This window comes from Mercenaria mercenaria, chromosome 7, assembly GCF_021730395.1.
Source record: "Mercenaria mercenaria strain notata chromosome 7, MADL_Memer_1, whole genome shotgun sequence".
NCBI lineage: Eukaryota > Metazoa > Mollusca > Bivalvia > Venerida > Veneridae > Mercenaria > Mercenaria mercenaria.
Genome location: NC_069367.1, coordinates 43,042,933 through 43,067,341, shown reverse-complemented (window position 1 = coordinate 43,067,341; position 24,409 = coordinate 43,042,933). Strand labels below are relative to the sequence as shown.

At 34.3% G+C, this 24,409-nt stretch overlaps 1 protein-coding gene across 5 annotated transcripts; it reads right to left on the bottom strand.

Annotated features, from left to right (window-relative positions):
- Positions 1 to 7,584: 7,584 nt before the first annotated feature.
- Positions 7,585 to 22,083, bottom strand: LOC123554285 (mucin-5AC-like). Of its 5 annotated transcripts, XM_053548275.1 has the most exons (18): positions 21,730 to 22,083; positions 21,072 to 21,182; positions 20,524 to 20,643; positions 19,822 to 19,842; positions 19,229 to 19,288; positions 18,641 to 18,661; positions 18,219 to 18,239; positions 16,771 to 16,791; positions 16,128 to 16,169; positions 15,476 to 15,499; positions 14,801 to 15,008; positions 13,829 to 13,923; positions 12,624 to 13,085; positions 11,198 to 11,293; positions 10,237 to 10,351; positions 9,451 to 9,587; positions 8,994 to 9,104; positions 7,585 to 7,869 (listed from the first exon to the last, which is right to left on the bottom strand). In XM_053548275.1, the coding sequence occupies exons 1-18, from the start codon at positions 21,782 to 21,784 to the stop codon at positions 7,745 to 7,747; spliced, it is 1,845 nt and encodes a 614-aa protein (XP_053404250.1). In that variant the 5' UTR covers positions 21,785 to 22,083; the 3' UTR covers positions 7,585 to 7,744. The 5 variants fall into 5 exon arrangements, with proteins under 5 accessions (XP_053404250.1, XP_053404252.1, XP_053404251.1 ...); XM_053548277.1 differs by lacking the exon at positions 16,128 to 16,169 and having other exon boundaries at positions 21,730 to 22,081; XM_053548276.1 differs by lacking the exon at positions 18,219 to 18,239 and having other exon boundaries at positions 21,730 to 22,081.
- Between the last annotated feature and the right edge of the window lie 2,326 nt (positions 22,084 to 24,409).

The window sequence follows — 24,409 nt, the reverse complement described above, 5'->3', positions numbered from 1 at the left end:
TTCATTCGGTAAACAAACGGCTTCTCTTTTGTGGCTATTAAACTGAAACTTAAATCCGGCATAAATACTTATTTCTAATGAACTTGGTTAGTTTTATTTATAGGGGATAGGTATCCGAACAGTCACTGGTATTTCAGCGGGATTCACATGAGTCCTGTGCCCAGTTTGGGGATTCTGTGCGATTGCATTAAATTCTTCAACATTTCAAACCTTCATCTACATTTGAAAACCTGAGTGGTATTTATTATATCAATAACAGTTTCTTAAATGTCTAAAAGCTTAAATCTTCATTATTTCTTGTATAAGATAGAGCAGTACTTTAAACATTTTCGAGAAAAAAAATAAAACACTATATTTCTGACGAAAAAAAAGGTTGCCGACCCAATCAGTTCTTTTTATTTGGCCATATAATGATACTTACAAGTTCATTCACAAAATTGGTACCTTAAAGTTTATTTGGAATTCAATGATTATATGTTTTTTGCAAATATTCGCACTAATTTATTTCTGTCTTCGCCAAACAGCGGTTACTTCGAGTGCAGAGATCAGTTTTTATTTTGTAATATGGTATAAATACATTAAATATGGTGTTACATTTTTAATAAATTTTAAATTTGATCTCGAGTTTATTCATCCTTTTGGTTAAGGGAAAGAAATAACTTGCACAACTCTAACTTCACTTCAACAGTTTAGCAATAAAACAGAGTTTTAACAAAATTTTATAGACATATGCTTAAGTGGCAGGGGCCAGTTTCGCATTTGGCCTGGGTACGTTTTTTAAATAAAATAGACAGATGCACTTTAAAGGCATTTATATTCAACTGGTTATTTATGATGTTTATAGAACTGAGGATTCCTGCGTACGAGTAGTTATTGTGTAAAGTAACTTGAATCGATTTTCCTAGCTCCGTGTAGACGGCCGGGTCTAAAGTCTTACCTGAGGTAACGGAATTCAGACGAAATGGAAACGGTCATTCATCCTTCCAGATTCAGCTCAAAATAGCGGAAAAAGTAAACGGTTATGAGACACTTTTCTTCCCACCATTATTTTCGTCTGGCCACATGCTTTAAAAATATGCATGTGTTTTAGGTCAGTCATTTGCAGATAATACGGTACAGGTCGCGCAAGGAGTGCATTTTGGGCCATTTTTGCCTCAAAATTTAGTGTCCTGAAACCTGCGTTTTACTCGTTTTTATCACAGAAGCAACATAATCGGCAGGCTGAAAATGTCACACAATGAAGTGCTAAGTCTATGCAATACATTCGCTCAACACCTGCCTTGAATTTGTCAAAATTGGATTTTTCATGATTTTTTTCGCACTGGTATCAGCGCAGATTTGTGGAATTTTCAAATTAACTGTCCCTTGCCCCCTTACTTATCTACTAACCTCGACAATCAGCTTGTCGAAGGAAAATGGCGGCGATAAGTGGTACACACGGGTGTGTAAAATATCGTTATCTGATTGGATCATAGATAAGTTTGATTGACAGGCGGCGACTGGTCAATCATGTTTTATGCTTACAGAAAATAAATCGATTGATTATTTGATATTGAACACCAGACCTGTCCTCTACAATCGCTGGTAATGTGACTAATCATGTTCTGATAACGCGATAAAGCTTTTGAATGTTTACACCCCTGAATATCTACTTGTACACTTTTGCTTTGCGTCATAGTATAGCACTTGTTTGCAAGAAAAAAGCGTAATTGAAGTTAGTCTGATGTAATATATTTTACATCTTGTACAATGCCTATATACCACTTTTCTGTTCTGTTATGTTATATAAAAATAAAATAACACTTACTTGCGTCTGTCAGTACCAGAATTCCGAACACTATCTGGAAATATGGTGAAAATACATGATTTTGCATTAGGTGAAAATGATTATGTACTAATTTTATATTCAGAATTATATAAGTACATGACAAATACACATCTCAAAACTTTGAATACTTGAAAGACAGTCAGTTAACTCGTACCTGTTAATTCATACCAGAACTGGCCAACTTGCATTGATAATTCATTCAACTCGAATCCTAATTATATCTCGTACCTATTTTCTATCGTTTTCATTTTCATATTTGTGTGTATTTAATATGCATTGCGATATTTTTATGCAATAGGTATTTCCCCTTTTTCTATGAATTACATATATTAGGAAAACTTGAATTTTATGTGAATTACATGTACTAGGAACAAGTTGAATTTTATGTGAATTACATGTATTAGGAAAAATTGAATTTTATGTGAATTACATGTATTAGGAACCAGCTGAATTTTATGTGAATTACATGTACTAAGAACAAGTTTAATTTTATGTGAATTGTATGTATTAGGAACAAGACGAATTAACTGGGTACGGTTTACCACATATGACACAAAAAATCTATAACCATTTTATTACCTTGCTATTCAATTTTCTTGTTTAATACCTCAATTATGTCGATCGGAACGGATTTTATAAAACAAAGTCGTACGAAAATTTCAAAATATCAGGTACGAGTTGACCAAATGATTATTTATTCAAACGTTTAAATAACTATTTCATTAATTTATATTTGAGTTTCTAGGTACATGTTTCACGTAGAACACAATTACCTCTTACACAACCGATTTTGTCAGCCCACAGCGTTTAAGAACATTTCAAGTAACTATTTTAAAGTCAAGTATGAATTGACCACATCAGTTTTCTAAAAGTATAATTCCTGCAAACCAATGTTCTAATCAAATAGTACTACGTATCGCTAAGTAGAAATAAACATCAGGTATTAGAAAGATAAAAAAGGTAAACGACAAAGGGAAGAATAGTTTGTAAATAGTAAAGGTCTACTATCAAAAGGTACATCTATGGGGCCTTCGACTGCTCACAGATTTTAATTTGAAGATAATATAAACAAGCACAGCCATTTGAAAAGAAATCAAGAAAATCAAGATAGATTTAACCGTCTTACCAAAAGCTGGATAAAGTATGTACATTTATCCCTGTCCATATCTGTAGCTTTCCTTCCAGCGGCAATACACTTATTACGCAACAGTTGTTTATTATATAAACACATAATTATTTAAAACGGCATATAAATATTTATTACTGCAATTAAATGTTATTTACAATATTTGTTCGCGTTCTTGGGAATGAATTGACATTCATTACATGATGTTTGCATAAATGTAAATGCTGACATTCTTTTTATTAGGTATTCTAACACAAATTGATGTGAGTTTACTGTCAAAATGAGGAACTTGTACGTGCGACTTTACCATGCGATAAATCAATTGGCTGTGCGTTATGGTAATAAGAGACTGCTTTTGAAAAAGCGCATATGGCATGCTTCATATCAAAGTCTTGGTAGACTCATTAAAGTTCATTTCATGTCTGTAAATTAATATAACATGTACCGAATGCTTGTCGCGAGGTAGTACGTTCTTAAACTTAAAAGCATGGAGAAAGAAATTAACTATATTCTAATCATTTTAGGTAATATTTTTATGTGTTTTATAACATGGAACAGGATGAGTGGATATTATATGGCATAATAATGTTTACTCTATACTTTATTCACACTTCAATATTACATTTAATACCATAAGATTTCACGTTATTTCAATGTTAAATATTTGCGTCGGAAACTCATGAATGTGACTTATTTAATACCTTTACATATTGTAGTGTTGAAACAAACAGTATTACTGTCATATCTCTTGTGCTTTGGGGTCACAGAATCCATTTAATTGGACATGTACCATATACTGTATTTTGCTTAAGCCGCTGTTTGGGAGCATCAGTTGCGTTGCACATTTTATCATATCTCATAGCCTGAGACATTTAAAAATCAGTGTGTTGACTTTTTTGAGTAGTTTGTCTCTGTTTGGCCGCTAGAGTGCTAACAATTTTTGTCTACGATTTAACCTAACGAACTATATTATTTACGTCAGAAAATGATATTTCAAATTAGATTTTACAAAGACAGGCATTCTGGCGAAGTTTAATGAAGATCAGTAAAGTTGTGGTCTCTAAAACGTTGACATTGCTATTCTTTCATTCCACTTAGTGACCTTCATTTTCACTTGAGATAACCAAATTTTGAACAACCTTTCAAGAAGATCGTGTCAGAAATGTGGCCACTACAATGTTATCAAAGTTTATTTATTATCTAACTTAGTGACCTAGTCTTTTTGCCGTAGATAATTCAGTTACAAAGTCATCCTAGATGCTTCTGATAGTTTCATTAAGATTAGATCGAAATTATAAAAAACTTTAAAATTGTTGACGGTTAGACGTTTCAGTTTGTGCTTGTTGTCCAGATCTCACAGAATTTCTCTGCTTTCCCCTAAACCATGCATGTAATTTTATGACCAATTAATGGAAATTAGTTAATCAAAAGCTGTTTATGCAGACAAGGTGTAAATTGATATGCTCAGTGGCAATGCCTCGCCTAACTATGGTCTGAGAAACCACTGCATGGCTATCTACAGAAATATGACTGACCAGATACATGATTTTATAATTTAGTACAGAATGTTAAGCCAAACGCATGAAAAATACTTGAATTTAGAAGTTCTTGATTTTGTTTCATTCTTTATGAAACAAAGCACTGTTTTTAAAACTAATCATAACATCATAAATTTATCTTAAGGGAGCATAATGTTACTGGAATTATAGCTGTGAAAATATAAAAATAATAAAAAAAAACGTTGAGTGCATGGTATAAAGTTTTATGGTACATCCAACTTCATTTGCACGAAATGATCAAATGGCCTGTTATATTCTTGAACTCCATTTTTGGTCCTTATAAGATCTCTATGGTATACAATTAATGTGATTGTTTTCGAATAAGCATAAAACTGTATTTTATAGCATCTGCATACTTTCTTTAGTCAATTGCTTAGTAAGATAGTAAGATATGCAGTACATCATGTTTCTCTAGTAAGTCTTACCAATTTATATTTGAAATTCAACTGGTTCGACCTACCGATGGCTCGAATAAGTTTCCATTGGCCGAGCAAGTTGAAGCACTTGGACAAAGTTAGACTGTACTATATTTCACTGAACAATTACGGTATTAATTTATATATAATATTTTTGGTACATCTCAATATCAAAACTTTCAAAAGAAAAACATCATCTAAATTAAAGATATAGGTTTTTTTTTCTTCAAAATCATATAAACCACGTAAAAGATGTGAATCATAAGGATATTTCATTCTTAATTTTAACAAACTTCGCTCATCTGCCTTTGACTGTTTCACCTTAATTTTGTATGACACATTAGATCATGAATGGTTACATCTGTGTTAAGTATATACTAGTGGCCCGTAAAAGGGACCAAGAGCCACCATTTGGACACATTTGGGGGAAGATCCTACCAACTTTACAATAATGCCACAGACCAAGTTTGATGAAGTTCGTGTAGTAGTTCTTGAGGAGAATTTGTTTCAAGGCATTTCTAATTTTAACAGTGGCCGCAGAAAGGGGCTAAAATCCTTATTTTGAAAATACTTCAGAGAAGACCTTATAATGACGCTACATAGCAAGTTTGATGAAGATCCGTCAAGCAGTTCAAGCGATAAGCGAGTTTAAAGGTAATACTATTTATAGCTCTAGCGGCCCCTAAAATGGGGCGAGTGCCACCATTGGAAGTATTTTTGCAGAAGACTTTATAATAATGCTTCAAACCAAGCTTGATGCAGATCCGTCAGGTGAATTTTGAGAAGAATTTCTATTTTTAGCTCAAGCGGCATGTACAAAGGGCCGAGCTCCCAAATTTGCACAAATTTCAAAGAGTTTGATAAAGATCAATGAAGATGTCCATGAGAAGAAGTTGTATAAAGGGTTTCCTATTTTTAGCTGCAACTGCTATCGAAAAAGTATTAAAGGCACTGACCTTCACAAGCCTCGCCCCTTACGCCCATATCAAGCTTTTCTACAAAAATAATATCTAAAGACAGTAGATATATTTAATCTCTTGGAAGGGTATCGTTATGATCTTCTATAAATCTAATTTAATGTTCAAATGTTTTGCGAGCACCACTCAAGTAATTTTGGAGATTTATTGCTCACATTCCACAACTATTCATTATATATATTGTGTTTAACAAACTTATCTAGGTACTCCCAATAATGAAAACTGATTAATATATATTTTTTTTGAAACATAGCATTTTTTTATCGGCGTGCCGTATTAAGCACGATTTTATGACCTCGTATGACCTTATGCCGTCTGAATAATGTACCAATCGGATTACTTGGTAAGGTATTCTCGGTATTTTCAGCCATAATGAGAGATTTTGTAAGAGTGGCGCTGATTGGAGGAAAGGCTGAAAATGCTTCACTCTGAGTGACGTGTGACACCGAGTGAAATGACAACGCGTTCGTCATCTATAACCTCTATAAGTACAGCACCATCGGGTTGTATACGTACCACTTGAATAGGTGTGCGTAACCAAATATTCATCTGCTCATCCGGACATATTTCTGTTTTGTTAAGTTTTCTTGTTAAGTTATTTCTGTTTTGTTAAGTTTCCTTTCCTTAAGTTTTGTGTTTACAAAAAGGTTATTTGTTTTATACCCTGTATTACAGCAACAATTTCTAACCAGTGCAAATCATTACTAACCTGCAACAACATGTCCGATACTGTTAAATTTTAGACTCTAAATTTTAAATTAATCTTTCCGGTGAAAACAGTACTGTACATATTCTGAATGATAGACAAATTTGGTAATAAGCTGAAGTAGGGTAAGGGTTCATGTTGCTTCCAACAATTCCAGAAATAAAGTATAGAACGTATTTCAATATTGTTTGCTTACTGTTATCATTTTTTAAGCACCAAAGGCTCAAAGTGAGCTTTTGTGATTGTTTGGTGTCCGTCGTGTGTCCCTCCACAATTTCTAAACACAGTCTTCTTCAGAACTACTGTCCTCATTTATACAAAACTTCACAGAGGCCCCTTTCAACATTGCCAAAATATTTAAAATACAGGTTTCTGCCCATATATAACTTGTGCTTCTGTTACATCACGCTGACCATCTTTTATAAAGATATTTCTTGTTTGTTCATTAGACAGTTCTACTTTCACTTTCATTTTACATTTTTTTTTGCATTATTTAAATGTGTATGTTTTGTAACATTTTCAAAACTCGGAGTACCTGAATTATTGTAAAACAAAGGCCTGTAAGACGTAAAGCCAAAAAACAACATTTCCCCTTATTTATTTATTTTATTTTATTAATTTATTTACTTATTTATGTATTTATTTTGTTGGGTTTAACGTCGCACCGACAGTTTTAGGTCATATGACGACTTTCCAGCTACGTGCATTATTTCAAAACGGGCGGGCAGCTGGGTAGAACCACCGACTTCCCGTAAGCTAGCTGGATGGGGGTTTCAAAACTTTACTTGAACCGTAACAGGATGGTTTGATAATGTGCATGTATCCTTTGTACATCAAGGATACTTCTATTAAGGTCAACATACTTTTATGGCAACCATTTAGCAAATCTATTACCTAGACTGTATTCTTAATCCAACTGCACAGCTAAAATATACATTGTATACATTGCCTTGATATAACACTAAGACAAGCGATATTTCCACACAACATTTTTATTAACACAATTTTTACAAATATTGAAACGACTTTCATTCTGTGATTTTAACGACACTGACACTTCAAAACTAGATGAAAATGACAACTGAAATACGTAAAAACGCGTGTCCAGATACACATTATGTACGCACGAGATTTACGTGCACATGTTGCATGATCTCTTGCAGTTGTACCTGGCCCAGCCTCTGTAGTCCGCACAAGCAGTCTCTAGCTCATATAAACTGCAGTATGTCAGGCGGTCGTAACATGGTGGGGAATAATCTGTATATTTAATATATAATAATGATGATAATCCAAGATATGCTATAAATTATTCTAATGCAAAAATTAATACACAAATCTGGATTGCAGGGAACTCCTGATATGTCGTGGAGAGAAGTTCGGTCCTATTGACACATTATAGCGCTTGATTCAATACGTGTACCGTAATTTCAGAGATAATTTTAAAGAATAATTTCGACTTATCAATTGTATTTTTGATAGTATGTCTTATTCATGAATTAATACTACTTTAACTGGAAATCAACTCGACATTAATTTAGATAATTTGCTAAATAAACTTGATTAGAACCATAACATGTAAAACAATTCATATACTTTTTCAGTGAGCTTCATCTCAGAGTCCTGAGCAAATTTGTAGCTGACTGTATGAATAAGCGGTCTAAAATGAACATTTGTTCTGATGTAATTTTGTAAATTACCTTACATGCGTAATGTAATTGGCAATACAATGATGGTTAAATTAAAGGAATAAGTGATAATTGTGTAATGCGAAAATCAAACATTTTAAGGTAGTCGACTCGTAATTGCTCTCGGAAAGTTTTATTCTATTTCTTCGGCAGTCTGTGGCAGCACATGCAGCTGATTGGAAAATATGGTTATTATAATAGTAGCTCGATCTGGGATGCTGTATTCGGCTAGAGGAGATTTTGTCAGATTGGATCTCACGGGGCGCGCAAGTGCCGAGTGTGATCCGACCTTGCAAAATTCACGAGAGCCGAATAAAAAATCCCAGGTTTAGCTACTGTTATAATGACACTTTTATTATATACCTTCACCTTTTTGTTTGCTGTTTTGTTATCGAACGAACTCTAAAATGTTTACTGATGTTAAAATAGAACTTGAGTGAAGTTTTATGTGCGCTATTTTTAGAACTATGTCAGATCATGCATATTAAATGAAAGTAGTCCGGTAACATACAATACAAAAGGTACAATACGGATTTTTTCTACCTGTTCATATTTACTTGTGAAATACAAGCCAATTTTTGACAGAATTTATATAGGTATATAATAAATGCTAATATCGCATCTAGGAAAGCGATTCCAGAAATTGCTGACTGCAATAAAAAGTCTTTTACCATTACGAATTAAAACTGTACTTACCGCAATAGCCGCATCTGAGAGCGCAGTGAGCACGTGCCCATGGTTCATATACACCTACACATGCATTATCCTCATAATAATCACAGTTATCCTGCATGTCACGGCAGTCACCTGGAATTCATATTCCACAGTTTAATATATAATAATTATAATGATCTTTATTGAGTTTTGCAAGAAGAAATATGTTTCCAAAAGCACTAAAAATTCGTGCTGAAACAAAAACATTAGCCTGGCTCCCTGGCTGCATGGTTATTTTTTATATTAACATTTTATAAGAACATTTTAAGCCTCTAAAATAGCACAGTTTTATCTGATGGCTATGTTTGGAGCCAGGGGCAATAAAAATGTCAATGTAGAAACAACCTTCTGGAGTTACTTCCCACTTAATGAAGAAAACTGATATATGTAAATAAATACAAACATAGGGACGGGAGCCAGTCTACAAAAACATACTTACTGAGATTTCCGCTGCCCTGATCAATGTTTGTTGAGTTGATTATTTCTGTATTGTTACCGCAGTCAAGTTGTGGACAGCACTGACCATCTTCGGCCTTAATTGTGCAGCTTGGTGGAATGCTCGAGTAGTGAGGGCAGCTGAAAAATTTACACGGGTACAGTATGCTTGTTAGTCAGATTGCTACGGAAATGTATGATATTGTTTTTCTACAATATTTGATCATCCATTGAACATATTTCATTATTCACAGTAGCAAAAGATATCTTTTGCGTTCAGTTGTGTTTGATACTTCTCTGTTAACTATATATGTTTAACTCGAATAATTTTGCTAGGCGAAAACAAATTAATACGTCATAAGCAATCGAGGTAGGTCCAGACCTAAGCAGTATCCAGCAGATTATCTTGCATGTAACACATCTATGTCATTCATATACAAAACATTTAAAGACAACCAATCAGTTAACAGAAACAAATGCACATACCAAATGCCTACTTAGGAAATTGTTTAGATGTATAATAATACTCTATTTGAATTAAAAATACAACACATTTCTTCAAGCGTTCATTCCTGAACGTCCAAAATATATAGTCTATGTTTTGGGATGTTTTTGGTGCTTTTTATGCCATATCTTGAGTGTTTCTGTCGATTTTGAGAGGAGAACAATCCATTGTACTAAACAAACTCGTGCATATCATTGTCAGCCAATCATATTTTTGTGATTAATTTTATCGCCAAATTTGTACAAAAACAGGCAGGGTCAAGAATTATATAAGACATATACTCACACATCTGTGCAGAGAGCAGTATTGGTGTCTGTGTCAAGGCACTCACAGTCGTATCGGCAGGTATCTTTCCAGTGTTCTCCCTTGTTAAATGTCTGGTTCAAGAAGAAACAGGTGTCTGTAGAAATGAAAGATTTTAAGAATGTGTTAGCTTTCAGAAGCTTGTCTATACAATCGCTGTCCTATGAAATTGTTATTTCAAGTTTCAGACTACTCTAGCCCTGTCACTGATATATTGAGTGGACATCAGTGTTGTATATTCATACCCATTGAAGTGAATCATGTTAAGTTATTCATCGCCTTACTGTATAAAGCATCAACGCACTTTTATAATGCCTCGTCTATCAGTCTGTTATTATAAGAATAGCTGTACAAATATATGTATTGCATCTCAAATTCTTACCTCCATCAATGTATTATATATACCGTCAGCATATGAATTTTATATACAAAGTTATCAAGGTGCTCTTTCTTTTCAATCGTAAAGGCTTATATATATATATATATATATATATATATATATATATATATATATATATATATATATATATATATATATATATATATATATATATATATATATGTCTATGTTCGCATCTATAATGTCTTGGTTTGTGATTTTGCAAGCACATTTAAAGTGGCAGGTCCCAAAATTTGTGTAAAGGTTTTCAAAAAATATTTAGTAATAGAAAACCGGATTATTCGGTGTGTTCTATGCAATATTTGTTTACACAAATGGACGTATACCCTATAAATTACAACTTCCTATTGTTAGTCAATAAAATGAACATTAATAGGAAAATTAGCTGTACTCCGTACATATAATACCTATTACATCTTATTTGTGATGTTTGGTATGTTATGAACTTTGCAATCTGTTTAAAATATAATTGGATGAACTTTGCAATCTATTTAAAATATAATTGGTTTTGTGTCCGTAACCATTTATACGAATGTTACTGACCTGGGACGGGGGATTTTTGACCGCTAACTTTGTAGCTGTTAGAGCTGACAATGATTACACCTCCTGGGCCTCGGCTTGTATCTGGTCCAACCTGTCCTGAATTAGATAAAAAGAAACCATGGTATAATGAAATAAATAAATGCAAACAACGAGTGGAGCAATCGTGATTAATTTCTGGTCCATCTTTTCTCTCCTGAATCAGGAGAGGCAGCCATCATGTGGCGGTATTATAGATAGATTCTAACATCAAAGGAAGCGAACATTGATTAATTCTTGATGGTAACTGCTTTTGTAAAACAGTGAGATTAACTAAATTGAGAGAGAAGTAGACTTTGATCCTGAAATTCAGATTTTGACTTCAAATGCCTAAATGTCAAAGTCGATGTTACTTCTTTTATATTGTTATCTATACCGCTGAAAATATACATGACATCTGTAATTACAATAATTATTTTCAAGTAAATTTTCGCAATAAAAAGTCTTGAAAATCGAGGAAATGAAAATTCAGCATATTGAAAACAAGTCTAATTTACATAATTATAGAACGCCCTAGCTGTCTTCTGATGTTGATATAGCGCTTTATGTTGTACATATACCGGTATATGAAATGCATTTACCCATATATACAGTGTTTATACATGTATATAAAGAGCTGAACACTGTATAGGCGGTGCTTCCATCCGTATTTGTGGTGATTCTAACTGTGTATATGGTTGTTTCATCTGTATATGTGGTGCTTTACTTTTAATAACATATGCGGTGATTCCATCTGCATTTGTGGTCTTTTAAACTTTATATGCAGTTCTTTCTACTGTATATGTGGTGCATTCAATTGTATATGCGGTGCTTTCAACTGCTTATAACTTCAGATAAAAGCGACGCATATAAAGTTGAAAGCACCACATAAGCAATTGAAACGATCGCATACAAAGTTACATATACCGCACAATCAGATGAAAGCATTGCATCTACATCTGAAAGGACCGCATATGAACTTAAAAAACACCGCACATACTGATGAATGCACCCCATATACAGTGTTAAGCGCATCAATTACATGTATAAGCACTGCACATACAAGTAGAGGCACTTCATATATTGATATATATACAGCATTAAATGCTATATCAACATCAGGGAAGACAGCTTGGCTTTTCATATTTACAGCTTAATACAATGCTGGTTGTACCCAGTCTGAACTTAACTCTGATGAACGGGGTTATAATTCATTATTTATACTGACCTTTTTCTTACCTGTCCTAAATATAAAAAGAAGTTATGAAAATAGATATTGAAGTCAAAGGTCACTATAACAAATAGTCTACACAAATTGACCATGTACTATAAAAGGGAACGGAGCAGTGGTACACCAAAAAGTCTATTAATTTGATATACTGGAAATATAAAAATATATAATATTATCTACCTCCGCCTGTGCCTGTTCCTGTGCCTGTGCCTGTGCCGCTTGAACTTCCAGAAGTTGTCAACAGTGGTGGTGGTCCTGTTCCCGATGGGGCATTAGTTGTCACTCCACTTCCGGAACTGCCGTCTGTTGTCAACATTGGTGGCGGGTTGGTTCCCATGACAGTACCGTTGATAATGTTGATGATCGTGGTACCATAAATAATCTTTGTCGTGTTGAATATTTCAGTAGTGTTGACTCCAATTGGTCCGTTACCGGTCGTTGCTACCATACCAGCAGTTGATCCAGATGGCGCTTTTGTCGTAGCGTCTGGTTTCTGTGTTGGTGGTTGGCTTCCAGGTTCTTGGGTTGTTCCTGCAGGTTTCTGTGTTGGCGGTTGGCTTCCAGGTGCTTGGGTTGTTCCAGAAGGTTCCTGTGTTGTAGCGACTGGCTCCATTGTGGTAGGGCTTTTTGTTGTCATCGGGTCTAAAAATAGAATTGCCCAATACTAGTGACATTGTTTTATTCCCCGCGAGAAAATTCAAATATCACCAGATGTTAGTTAAAGATTCTTGGTCTGCGCCGGTCACAAAGGCAGAATCACTTGCCGCCAGCAGGCTAAAGGTAAAATCGTTGATTATCACGGTCAAAATTTAGTCTTACAATACTTTCATAATTTATACAAAAGTTAATTGTCAATGTAAAATGACATATTCTGCAATCAGTGTCATTAGGCAATGCGCTGATATTCTGTTTTCTCAAACAAAAAAGAAAATAAATAAAAAAGACGACCATGCAGCTAACAATCTAATGTATCAATTTTCATATACATGTACCAGTGAAAAACCAACATTAGGGAGCGAAGAAGCGTAACAAAATGTACCCAGTATGTGTATTAGAATTCCGTCTAGGAGCCCCTACAGAAATTGATTGCGCACCTTTTGCATTCACTGCGAAAGTGGCCATAACTGTAACATTGACATTTTGTAACTCAGTACATCGTTTACCACATTAGTGACATTGACATTTTATGTACTCGCCCTCGGTACATCTTTTATGACCATGGCATTTTATGTAGGCCAATTAAGCATTGGAACTTCTTTTATCGCACGGATATACTAACTCAATATCTGTTCATCGTTTACCTAATCAGTGACATTGACATTTTACATGTCCATTATTGATACAGCTTTTACTACATCAGTGACCATGACAATTTATTTACTCACCATCGGTACATCTCTTAATGAATAGACTGGTTGCGTTGTTAAAATTTTCTTGTGAGATGATCTGAAGAGGTCGGTTGTAATAATACAGGTAACATCTGAAATTTAGAAAAAAAAACTATTATGCGTCGTCTGCCAATTCTAGAAGTCTGTCTGGCCGCTTTTCTTGCACACTGTTCTTGCACTTGATACAAAATCTTCATATCAAATTTACAGGTAATATGTATTATCTGTATCATCATTATGAATTTGTTCTGCCTAACTTTAAGTGTCTCAATCATAATGACGTATTGTCGGTCAATCGATAAATCTATATAAAATTTAGTTCAATGGTAATTCTATCGCTTAGCCAGTTCCAATCTCCGCGCAGGAATATTGTCTAACAATTATCCCTGCCTCCGAGAAAATCACGTGACCGTGTGATCGTAAAATGGCGACACGCTTTGCAACGCCTGTTAAATCAAGAACCATAATATACAGGCAAATGGTCATTTATGCCACAGTCTTTGAGAACATAATGTATGTGTCCAATCTGGCAATGTTTTGCTATAAGGAATTTGTCAAATTCTTTGACTGTACTCAAATATGTTCAAATAATTTTAATGTGTACTTTTTAACAGGTGCGTGTCACAACGTCAGAAAAAGAAGTAAATTTAGTATTACATTGTTCTTTTTTGTTCTTTTGTTCGTATTACAATCAAAATATATAGCATTTAACTTCTGGGATATAAATTTTGTAAAACAAAATTCAAAAGTCGGCTGAAATTCAGCCCTGCAGTTTTTACATTACGGTTAAGGAGAAGTAACACTGTGTTCGAGTTTGAGCCAGTTTATAAGTTTGATAATAGTGCCAAATTAACATGTTTTTTTTTTCTCTGAAATCTTTTACATGCTAATTGCAAATATGATTTCTTTCCAAACCGCAGAACATTTATTCAAAATATATGATTCTTTGTTAACGTTATGCACATATACCTGTCCAATTCGTTGTATGTAAAAGCCCAGCATTCAAAACCGTCATTGAGAACGGACTGCGCACATACACCTTGACAGAAATTAACGTCACCAATAAGATGGACCGATTCATTCAAGGTGATGTTTGTGTTTTGCACAAGGGCCATATCCGTGCCGAAGTTGGTACTCTTGATGTCTGTCTCGTTGTATTCCTCATAGTGACATATTCCTGGTAAAATATTTGTATGGTTATTTAGCCTTAAAAATTCTTTTTATACAATTTACTTAACACATGTTTTTGTAATGATATACGTTGTTAGAAAACACAAAACTTATCGCTGTAAAATATCAACTGGTCGCATAAGACGGTCAGGTTACACGTTCTCACTGCTCTTGGTAACAAGTGCCTTGTTCAATATAGGGATGTTATATACAGAATTGTACCGGATCACACACTGGTCGCACGCGACATGTTGCTCTGTGGTTGTCGAGTACAAGTTGTCGCAGGAGCAGGTTTGACTGTATAGTAAATGATTTTCGTTATTAATTCTCTCGTTTATGAACATATCATAAACTTACAATTTGTAATGTTATAGTGCCAATGCGAAAAAGGTATGGCGTTATGCCTTTATATTTATATATTATACATTGCTAATAAACTAGCTTATATCGCAATTAAGTTAGAAGATAACTTACTCTCAGTTGTGGTCGGTGGAAGGGCTGTGTAATTGGAGAAAAAATAAAGTTTAGTAAGCATTAGTGAAAATGAGCCGCGCCATGTGAAAATCAACATAGTGCCTTTGCGACCAGCATGGATCCAGACCAGACTGCGCATCCGCGCAGTCTGGTCAGGATCCATGCTGTTCGCTTTCAAAGCCTATTGCAATGAGAGAAACTGTTAGAGAACAGCATGGATCCTGACCAGACTGCGCGGATGCGCAGGCTGGCCTGGATTCATGCTGTTCGCAAAGTCACTATGTTTGTTTTCTCATTGTGCGGCTCACATTATGGAACATAAAAATACAACGGAATATGAAGTAAATACCTATGTGATTGTATGAAATCTTCCTTTCCGTATAAACATTTGTTTCTATGCTGTGTTTCTTAAATCAAGAACATCAATTGTAAGGCAAGATTGTCGTAAAAAGCTGAGTTCGGAACCAAACTTGTAATTCATATTTTAAAATGGCACTAGATTATGTGTTTTTTAACTTGGTTACATAGCATAAAATATCATTTTATGTAAAATATTTTAAGCTCATGTAGCATTACACAAAGTTAAGCACAAGCAGGAAGTTTTTTATTCTGAATTACACTTCCGGGATATACCGGAAGTCATGTGACTTACTTGTTGTAGTTGTTGTCGGTTCTGTTGTGGTGGTAGTTGGAACTTAATAAAAGAAAGTAAGCATGCAGTGGACAACGGGTTAGAAAAAAATATAAACATGCAAAACAGAAGCCATTGTATAGATGTTACGGTTAAAAAGGCTTTTCAACATGCAAACGCAGTGTGTCTACAAAGCAACCTCGGAACTATGAGAAATATACAAGCATTTAGGTACCAATGTTCAGGTGTAGCTAAGCAAAATTAAATTGAAGCAAAGGCAATGCTGTATTATTCTAATGAGAAAATAAATGAAACTTAATAATCATGATAAGAGTAAAAGTTTTACTATTTCTATATACTATGTCTTATTTAAGTTTCTATGCTTTAAAACGTCCGGTTTCCGGTTAAATGCGAATTTTTATCTCTTTTCTAAATCTAGTGAGTATCCAAAGACTCAGCGAAATTAACAAAGAATTTTAAATAATAAAAATCACCATGCCCGATTGTTTAATTACTGAGATTTTCAGCCGAGTATGCAAATATGCTAATATTTTTAAGCTCTGTGAAAAATGATACACAATCATATTAGCATGCATGCTGAACATACTAGCACTCGGTGGAAATTAAGGCTTTTATGTTTTCATTATAGTCTACAATAACTTACTAGTGGTGGTGGTTGTTGGTTCTGCAAATAAGAAATACAAAATACAAAACTTTATTTTATTGACATGTATAGAAGATCTTAATAATATAGGATTTTTTTTATAAATAGTAGTATAAAAGTGTTGTAGCACTCTTTCTCGGCGCCTGTATAGCGTCAAAGAATATATCGACGTGACGTCACATTTCCATGAGTGCGTTGATTTTTCTTATTAGAACAATTTCTTGTTAATTAATATTTATTGTAATATGCACACCCAGGTATCTTAAAAGCCAATGCCACCTAATTTTTGTCAAATGTTTAGAAAATGAAATAAGAGACTTCAAAGAGTTCATTCGAAAGTATTTCATGTAGGCTATAAATTACATATAGATGTTAACTACAGTGTTGGTCGCTCAGTAAAAATGCTTTTGATAAATCGTTAACATACACTGATAGATTTGTTATTTTCTATCTCTGTTCATAAACTATCTAGTATCCTGTGACAGGCAGAAATTTTTAAAGCTTTCTGACAGCACTGTCGCGCGTTCTCTTGTGTGTGATTTAAAAAAGCACGAAACTGATCAACGGAGGTGACCATATTTTCACAAAATTATGTTGTCTGTAACTTTCATAGATTAACATTTCGACCTGGTTTGGTGAAATGGTGGAAATGTCAAGAACTTCTTTGAAAGTAAAGCAGACGACATTTTGATATAGCCATAGAGCTATAAAGCCACACAACTCTAATACAGAATGATTTCTTCATTTTCTTTTATCTAAAATATAAGGCCTACAGATTATAGGAATATAGGTCAAATACATGTCGAAAAATATATTGAAACAGTTGTTCTTTTCATGTTGGAATGGGGAACCAAAATTTGTAGTCCTGTTTGGCGCCATATAACCTATACTGTGTTGGTGCGCCGTAAAACCCAAATAAATAAATAAATAAATAAATAAATAAATGCCTTCGAATGTTTTACCGCCTGCTTTTTAACAGTTCTTAGTTCAGATGTGCAGAAATTAAACCACGAAAGGCGTTATCCAAGCGTCTGAACGATCAACCATGTTAAGTTAGATAATGAACCACAAATAAGGCATTGATAGTTTGTATTCTTACACCCTCATTATGTTGAACTTCATTTATCCCGATAAATAAACCGGACATCATGTGGCAATCTGACGTAATAATTGACGTCATTATGCTCTTACAATTTCGCGCATCAACCACTATTTTTTCAAAGAATATCAATCTACATAGCTTGATTTTCGTCATTGTACTGGCAATCAAATCGGGCCATACTAGAATGAAATGTTCATAAATTTTCTTTTAAGCCAATTTTCAGTTTTCTGATTTAGAAAGACAGACACTGTTCTCTCCCTCTTTAATACGAGTTATATATATTTAACCATATCCCTACGTCACTATTGACCTAAATTATCTTAGTGAAAATTTCATTTATACATACCAGTCGTTGTTGTGGTTGGTTCTGAAGCAAAGCAAAATAGGGATGTCATACTAAAGGTACATTCAAAGCTCATAGCCGTGTTAAATGGAAGTGAATGGTTAAACTGCAGCATTAAGCATTCATAGTGTCATATTGGGGTACACATTTGTTCAATATTTATTATAAAAAGCAATAAAAAGTTATCGCATCTATATCCGTTTATCTAAGTTTTGGCTAACAATATGTTAGTGTAGGGATTGCATAAAAGCATAACTTGGGAAAACATACAGTGTATAGAATGCTTTAAAGCTAGTTGTATAACATGCGTAATATGAAAGCACTGTCAGACAGGGACAGAGTGTCTTTACGATTACAGGAAACAAATCTGTAAATATTTTTGTTTACAGGGGAGACTTAGAGGGAAATGATATACATTTACTCACCAGTTGTTGTGGTTGTTGGCTCTGAAAGACAGACATCGTGTTTTACAAAACATATTATCGAGATTGACTGATAATAGACAATTATCAAATATGTTATTAGGTTATATGTACAAATAATAATGGCAATACCATGCATTTTTTATCTTTGTTAGTAATTAAAAAAAAACACGAGTTTTTTTCAAGTTACAATAAAGTTCTTTCTTGCCTTTTTAACCTTTACCCTGCCAAATTTCTAAAATGGACTGGTCCGCAATGGGGTGGTCACTGAAAATTTACTGACTGAATAGCGAACAGTGCAGACCATAATCAGCCTGCACGTCACTTGCCACCAGCAGGCTAAAGGTTAAATGGTTTTGAGTAATTACAGTTATGATCTTAAGTTGTTTGATAGTAATTGATCCCTAATAACACCTGCAATTTTCGTATGATTACACACAGTCGTCTGGCAATTTTTCGCACTTAAATGAAGCCTTGTATAGGCTACACGGCTTTCCGTAAAAAACGGAGAATTCCGAAATCACATATGTAAAATACGTAATTGGGCGGTTACAGGTCAGGTGATATAAACCTAAAATAGATGACACGTACCTGTTGTGGTAGTTGTTGGTTCTGTTGTTGTGGTAGTGGGCTCTGTGGTTGTTGTTGTTGCTGAAACAGGAGTTTACACTTAACTTTACTATCCTTAAGAAGAATTAACTATCCTTTACTATCCTTAAGAAGACACCTTCATTGATTCCATAATATTCACATTAACGAATTATGAAGTGAAACATTCCTTATTAATAAAGCCGGTTTCAGCTTTAAGACTTTAAGTAAATAATATCTACAGTAGATCATGTCTACTAATAAACTCTGATAATGTGGCAGTTGAGTCCAGTATGTCCAGGTATGTTAAAAAATTATCTGTTACAGATCTATTGTAAAGCAAATACTGGATTTACCTGTACTGGAAAATAAACAGTGTCGGTTGGATTTAGGTCAACTGCCACATTATCAAAGTTTATTAGTAAATACTCATTTTGCGGTATTTTCATTGGCAGTTTAAAATTTGTCCTAAAAGTCAACTGATCAAATGCTTCCGTCTATTTGACTACGAACTCATCATATATGCACGTGTTCTACGGCAGTTTTAATCAATGACGTTCCATGATCCATAAGTATTTGCAGTAAGGTATACTTACGTGTTGTTGGTTTAGGCGTGGCTGAAAAAGAAATCACTCGATTAAAAGTATGAATTTTATGCCATTCCATTTTAATCGTGTACTACATGAACTCTGATACTCATCCTAGCCAGTACAATTTAAGTCCGCTGATAAGATTTTAAACTTCCAACATTTTGTATAGAATAATGGAATCTTTATCACTTTTAGATAAACATTTACATGTATACTGCTTGCTTAAGTTCTTACAATAACTGTTCTTACGAAATATGAAATAATAAACAATCTGACATTGAAAGTGCATTGTATAGTATTGTAGTTACAACTTTTTTTCATTCATCCGTTATACTTCAAACCTATGGTAAAGGTATATGGTTTTTTTTCTCAATATTTTTACATTGATTTGTTTTCATCAATTGTTTGAAACAGGAAGTCTTAATATCGGGGGAAAATAGGAGCCTGGTAAACAAAAACTATCAGCGATTATGAAAACGTCTTTATGCATAACATTTGTCACCACTGTATAAATTAAGGCGGAGCATTAGCAAATGTGTAACATCGTCAGACAGTAAGAGAATTCATAGGTCAGTGACTTCCTGTTGATTACTTTCTATAAATACTTTATATTGTAACTACGTGCTATGTATTCTTAAAGTCACGACTGTTTGTCTGTTGTATGTTTAAGCACAAATTTGTCTGCAGAAGTAAGAAAGCTGGACTTACTTGTTGTGGTCAGAAGGTTGCAGAAGGGATCCATGATATGGTTACTGTTATGGTCCCAACAATGGTCAGCCCAGTCTGGTCCGTGATTGTGTGAACGTTTGTTAAAGGAATTATTGTCGTCTGCAACAACAAAAAACAAAACGATTAACTTTTTGCTTGAAATGGGATATGCAGTCGCGACCGGCCCATTTTACGACACAATTTCAAATTTCATATCTTTGTCTTTTGAAAACAAAATAATGTACGATGTACTTTATACGGTTGTAAACACTTTAATATTAAAGCATCATAAATGTGATTTCAGCACCTATCTGTATTCAGACGTCTTCTATATCAAAAAAGGAGGAAAAACTCATTTACCGAAACCAGCTATGCCTTGTAGAAAAATATATAATCCTCGTTCGTTCTTATGCGAAACAATATATCACTCAGGCCTACGGCCTTCGTGATATATTCTTACGCATAAGAACTCAAAAGTCGGGTTATTCTACGATAAACCACGTTTGGGAACTTATTATTTCTTAATTTAAAGATGGAGAAAAATATACCGTCACAGAGTCCACAGCGTTTTGGACAGACTTGTCTAGCAAGTACGTCATAGGGGTCGCTGCAGTACACATCTTTAAGCAACTGGCAACTTGTCAACGAATCAACACATTCTGTAAAAAAATACTCATGCGTTGAAAATATGGCAGTTTAATTTTTTTTGTCGTATTTATTATTCAAACATATAATAAGCACGTTCATCGAAATTCGTCTATAATGTATGATTTAAGCTATGTCAGTATCTTTCTGTTTCAATTACACCCATAAACTATGATAGGAACGAACAAATGTATGCTCTGCAACATAGCGATCTATTACATTTTATACGGTGAATTACTGAAACAAATCATGTAATATCGGAGTAAAAACATCATATTTTTCAAAGGCACGAACGTGCACGAGCAATTGAAAGCCATATTTTTTTTCCTATATGACGATCAAAATATCTTTAACTTGTCAATGCTAGATCTAACGACTTTAAAAATTGCTCCGCAAATCGTTAAGAAAATGCGGCGATATATATGTATATTTCGGGATTATAAATATCTTCTTCATAATTGTAAGCACTACACACGTTGCTGTTTCTTATTTACGCCCTCATTTTTGTTTCAATAGGCAGTTTTCATATTTAATTAGTATGATTGAAAAATATCTACTTACCTCCGTTAGCCCACGCAGCTAATGCCAAAAGGCAGAAAGTGGTTGGTAGTAACATGTTTTAAAAAAGTTCAAACACCGAAACTTATCCCTGATATCTTTGTTCTACAACGTTGTTCCAATGAAGAAATGCCCACTTTCTGGTCAGCCAATTCCCTCTATATTGTGCTTGTGAGACTAGCTGACGTTTTTCTCGACTGACCTCTGTCACAGATGTCTAACAGACAAAAGGGCAGAGAGACCGTGACAATAAATTAAATAAGCGCCACCTGGCGGAATCTCAGTGCCGAAGATAGCCGAAAGATAAGACACGCTGCGTCTACAATAGAATCTGTCCGAGATTAAAACTAACACCACCGTTTTGGCAGTAACGCGATAATATATATACAGATATATGTGTCACAAAGATAAGAAAATGTGCAGACGTTATATAAAAAATTGTTCCAAAGTTCAACAATTTAAAATGATTAGCTGAAGAGACAGCAGAAGTCTGATTAACTTTATGTTGGGAGTCAGTTTATATATGTTACCAAATGTACTTTGTCCTACTGCGTTGACGCCATCTATAGAAGGTGATCCTGGTCCTTCGTGATTATATGTTCTAAATATAGAATTCCAGTCTGAAACTTTGACCACGTATGACAGGTGGTGAACTGGCTGACTCTGTTGCCTACATATTGCGGTTACACTACGCTTACCTGTATCATACTAGGAAACTATAGTAGTGCTTACGTCATAGAAACACTACCAGGTGCAAAACATTTTCCCTTGGTAAAATAAGTAAACTATTACATTTCAATATGTTAAAGAAACTAATGTACATTCGTTCCTATTGTTACTTTTTTCGCTTACACATAAAAATAAGAGAAAAACACCACTTTACATTGAATTATGGCGAATTTATACCTTTTCAATTTATTTTATATATTCACAATTTTAAGTTCTTTACTGTTTATCTTACAATACGAGTATATTGTATACCAGCATAGTCATCTTTATATCAAAGTATGAAACTAGCATAGACAAACAGTTTTTACATTTCGCAGAGTGCATGTTTTCTGACTGGCCCCTCCACAGATACGAGGTACGATTTCCTATTTGATAATGTCAGTGTGATAGTGTCAGACCCTGTGATGCTTTCATCCTAAATTCTACTAAAGCAGACGGAGGGAATGTTTTTGTGCCTTGCAACTTGCCTAGTCATACCCTTTAGTTATACTCTGGGTGTTCTGAGTACAGACAAGTTATTGAGTACATTGCTGAAAGCCCGACCCCCGTACATCCCCAACCCCCACAAGTTTCCTGTACATAGGTTCCTGATCGATCCAAGACGGTGTCCCTTTTCAAAACTTGCTTGTTTATCCGATTCGTTATATATGTTATGTACACTGTCTTGTATTTCGGTAGTGCTACTTCCCCTCATTGCCCCGACCCATTTTTATACATTCCCCCAACTTTTTGTCAGCGCCATGAAAAAGGAAATAACTCGATGAAATTTTCTTTCAGAAGATGTTGAACGTATATGACCGAAATGTACATACATCCCCTACTGATTACTTCTTTCGCAAATTAATAGTTTAAACATCTGTTTAAACGCCTGAACTATTGAAAAAAAGAAACTTTTTGTTTAGAAAAATGTATTAATGAGTCGTGAATTGGAAAACTCTGTTTTATGGGATACATCTGTATTAAAGATTGAAGACACTTGTCTTTGTATTCGTATAAAACTTTCAAGATATCTCAGTATATAAGCAGCGTATTCATGTATAGGGCTTTAGAATGTTTTGTTTAAATAGATTTTCGTAGGTCAAAATGATGCACAACGATTATCTTGCAAACAAAAATTCGCGATAGATTTAGAATAAGGGGAATGTTCCTACGTGTTAGTTTTTTTTTTTTTTTTTTTTTTTGCATCCACGAGATACTTGTCACCTCAGAGCCTCCACAAAGAACTAAGAAACAATGATAATTTATATTTCGGTTTGGCAAAATAATGAAAAAATGTAACATCACTTGAGAATCAAACAGTTGTTTTGAAGACGTGCGTTGCTATTGTTTACAATATCAAGAGAACAAATGAGCCGCGCCATGAGAAAACCAACATAGTGCGCTTGCGACCAGCATGGATCCTGACCAGCCTGCATTTACGCAGTCTGGTCAGGATCCATGCTGTTCGCTATTATAAACGGTTTCTCTAACTGCAATAGCTCTGAAAGCGAATAGCATGGATCCTGACCAGACTGTGCGGATGCGCAGGCTGGTCTGAATCCATGCTGGTCTCAAATGCACTATACTGGTTTTCTCATAATGCGGCTCATTAATGTACGGATAAAAACATGACGTTTCTACTCCTTTTTGTAATTGTGGTTAAATTTTGATCACGCTCAAAGTTCAATTTTAGTAAATATTTACCAGTTGCACTTTTGGTGGTGCGACTTTAGACCTGTATATGATAAACCCACAAATTAAGATAAATTCCGACTTTGAAGTTATACGCTCGGGTCAGAAATATGTTTAGTATAGTATAACGTCCACATATAACTAAAATAAAACTTACAATGGTAATACTTCTGTAAACGAAAGGGTGACTTGAAGTGTCTTTAAAAAGAAAAAGTTTAAACTGTAATAAAAAAGTTCAAAGGGTTACTAGAAGAGGAAGTTTAAAACTGAAAAAAAGTAGTGC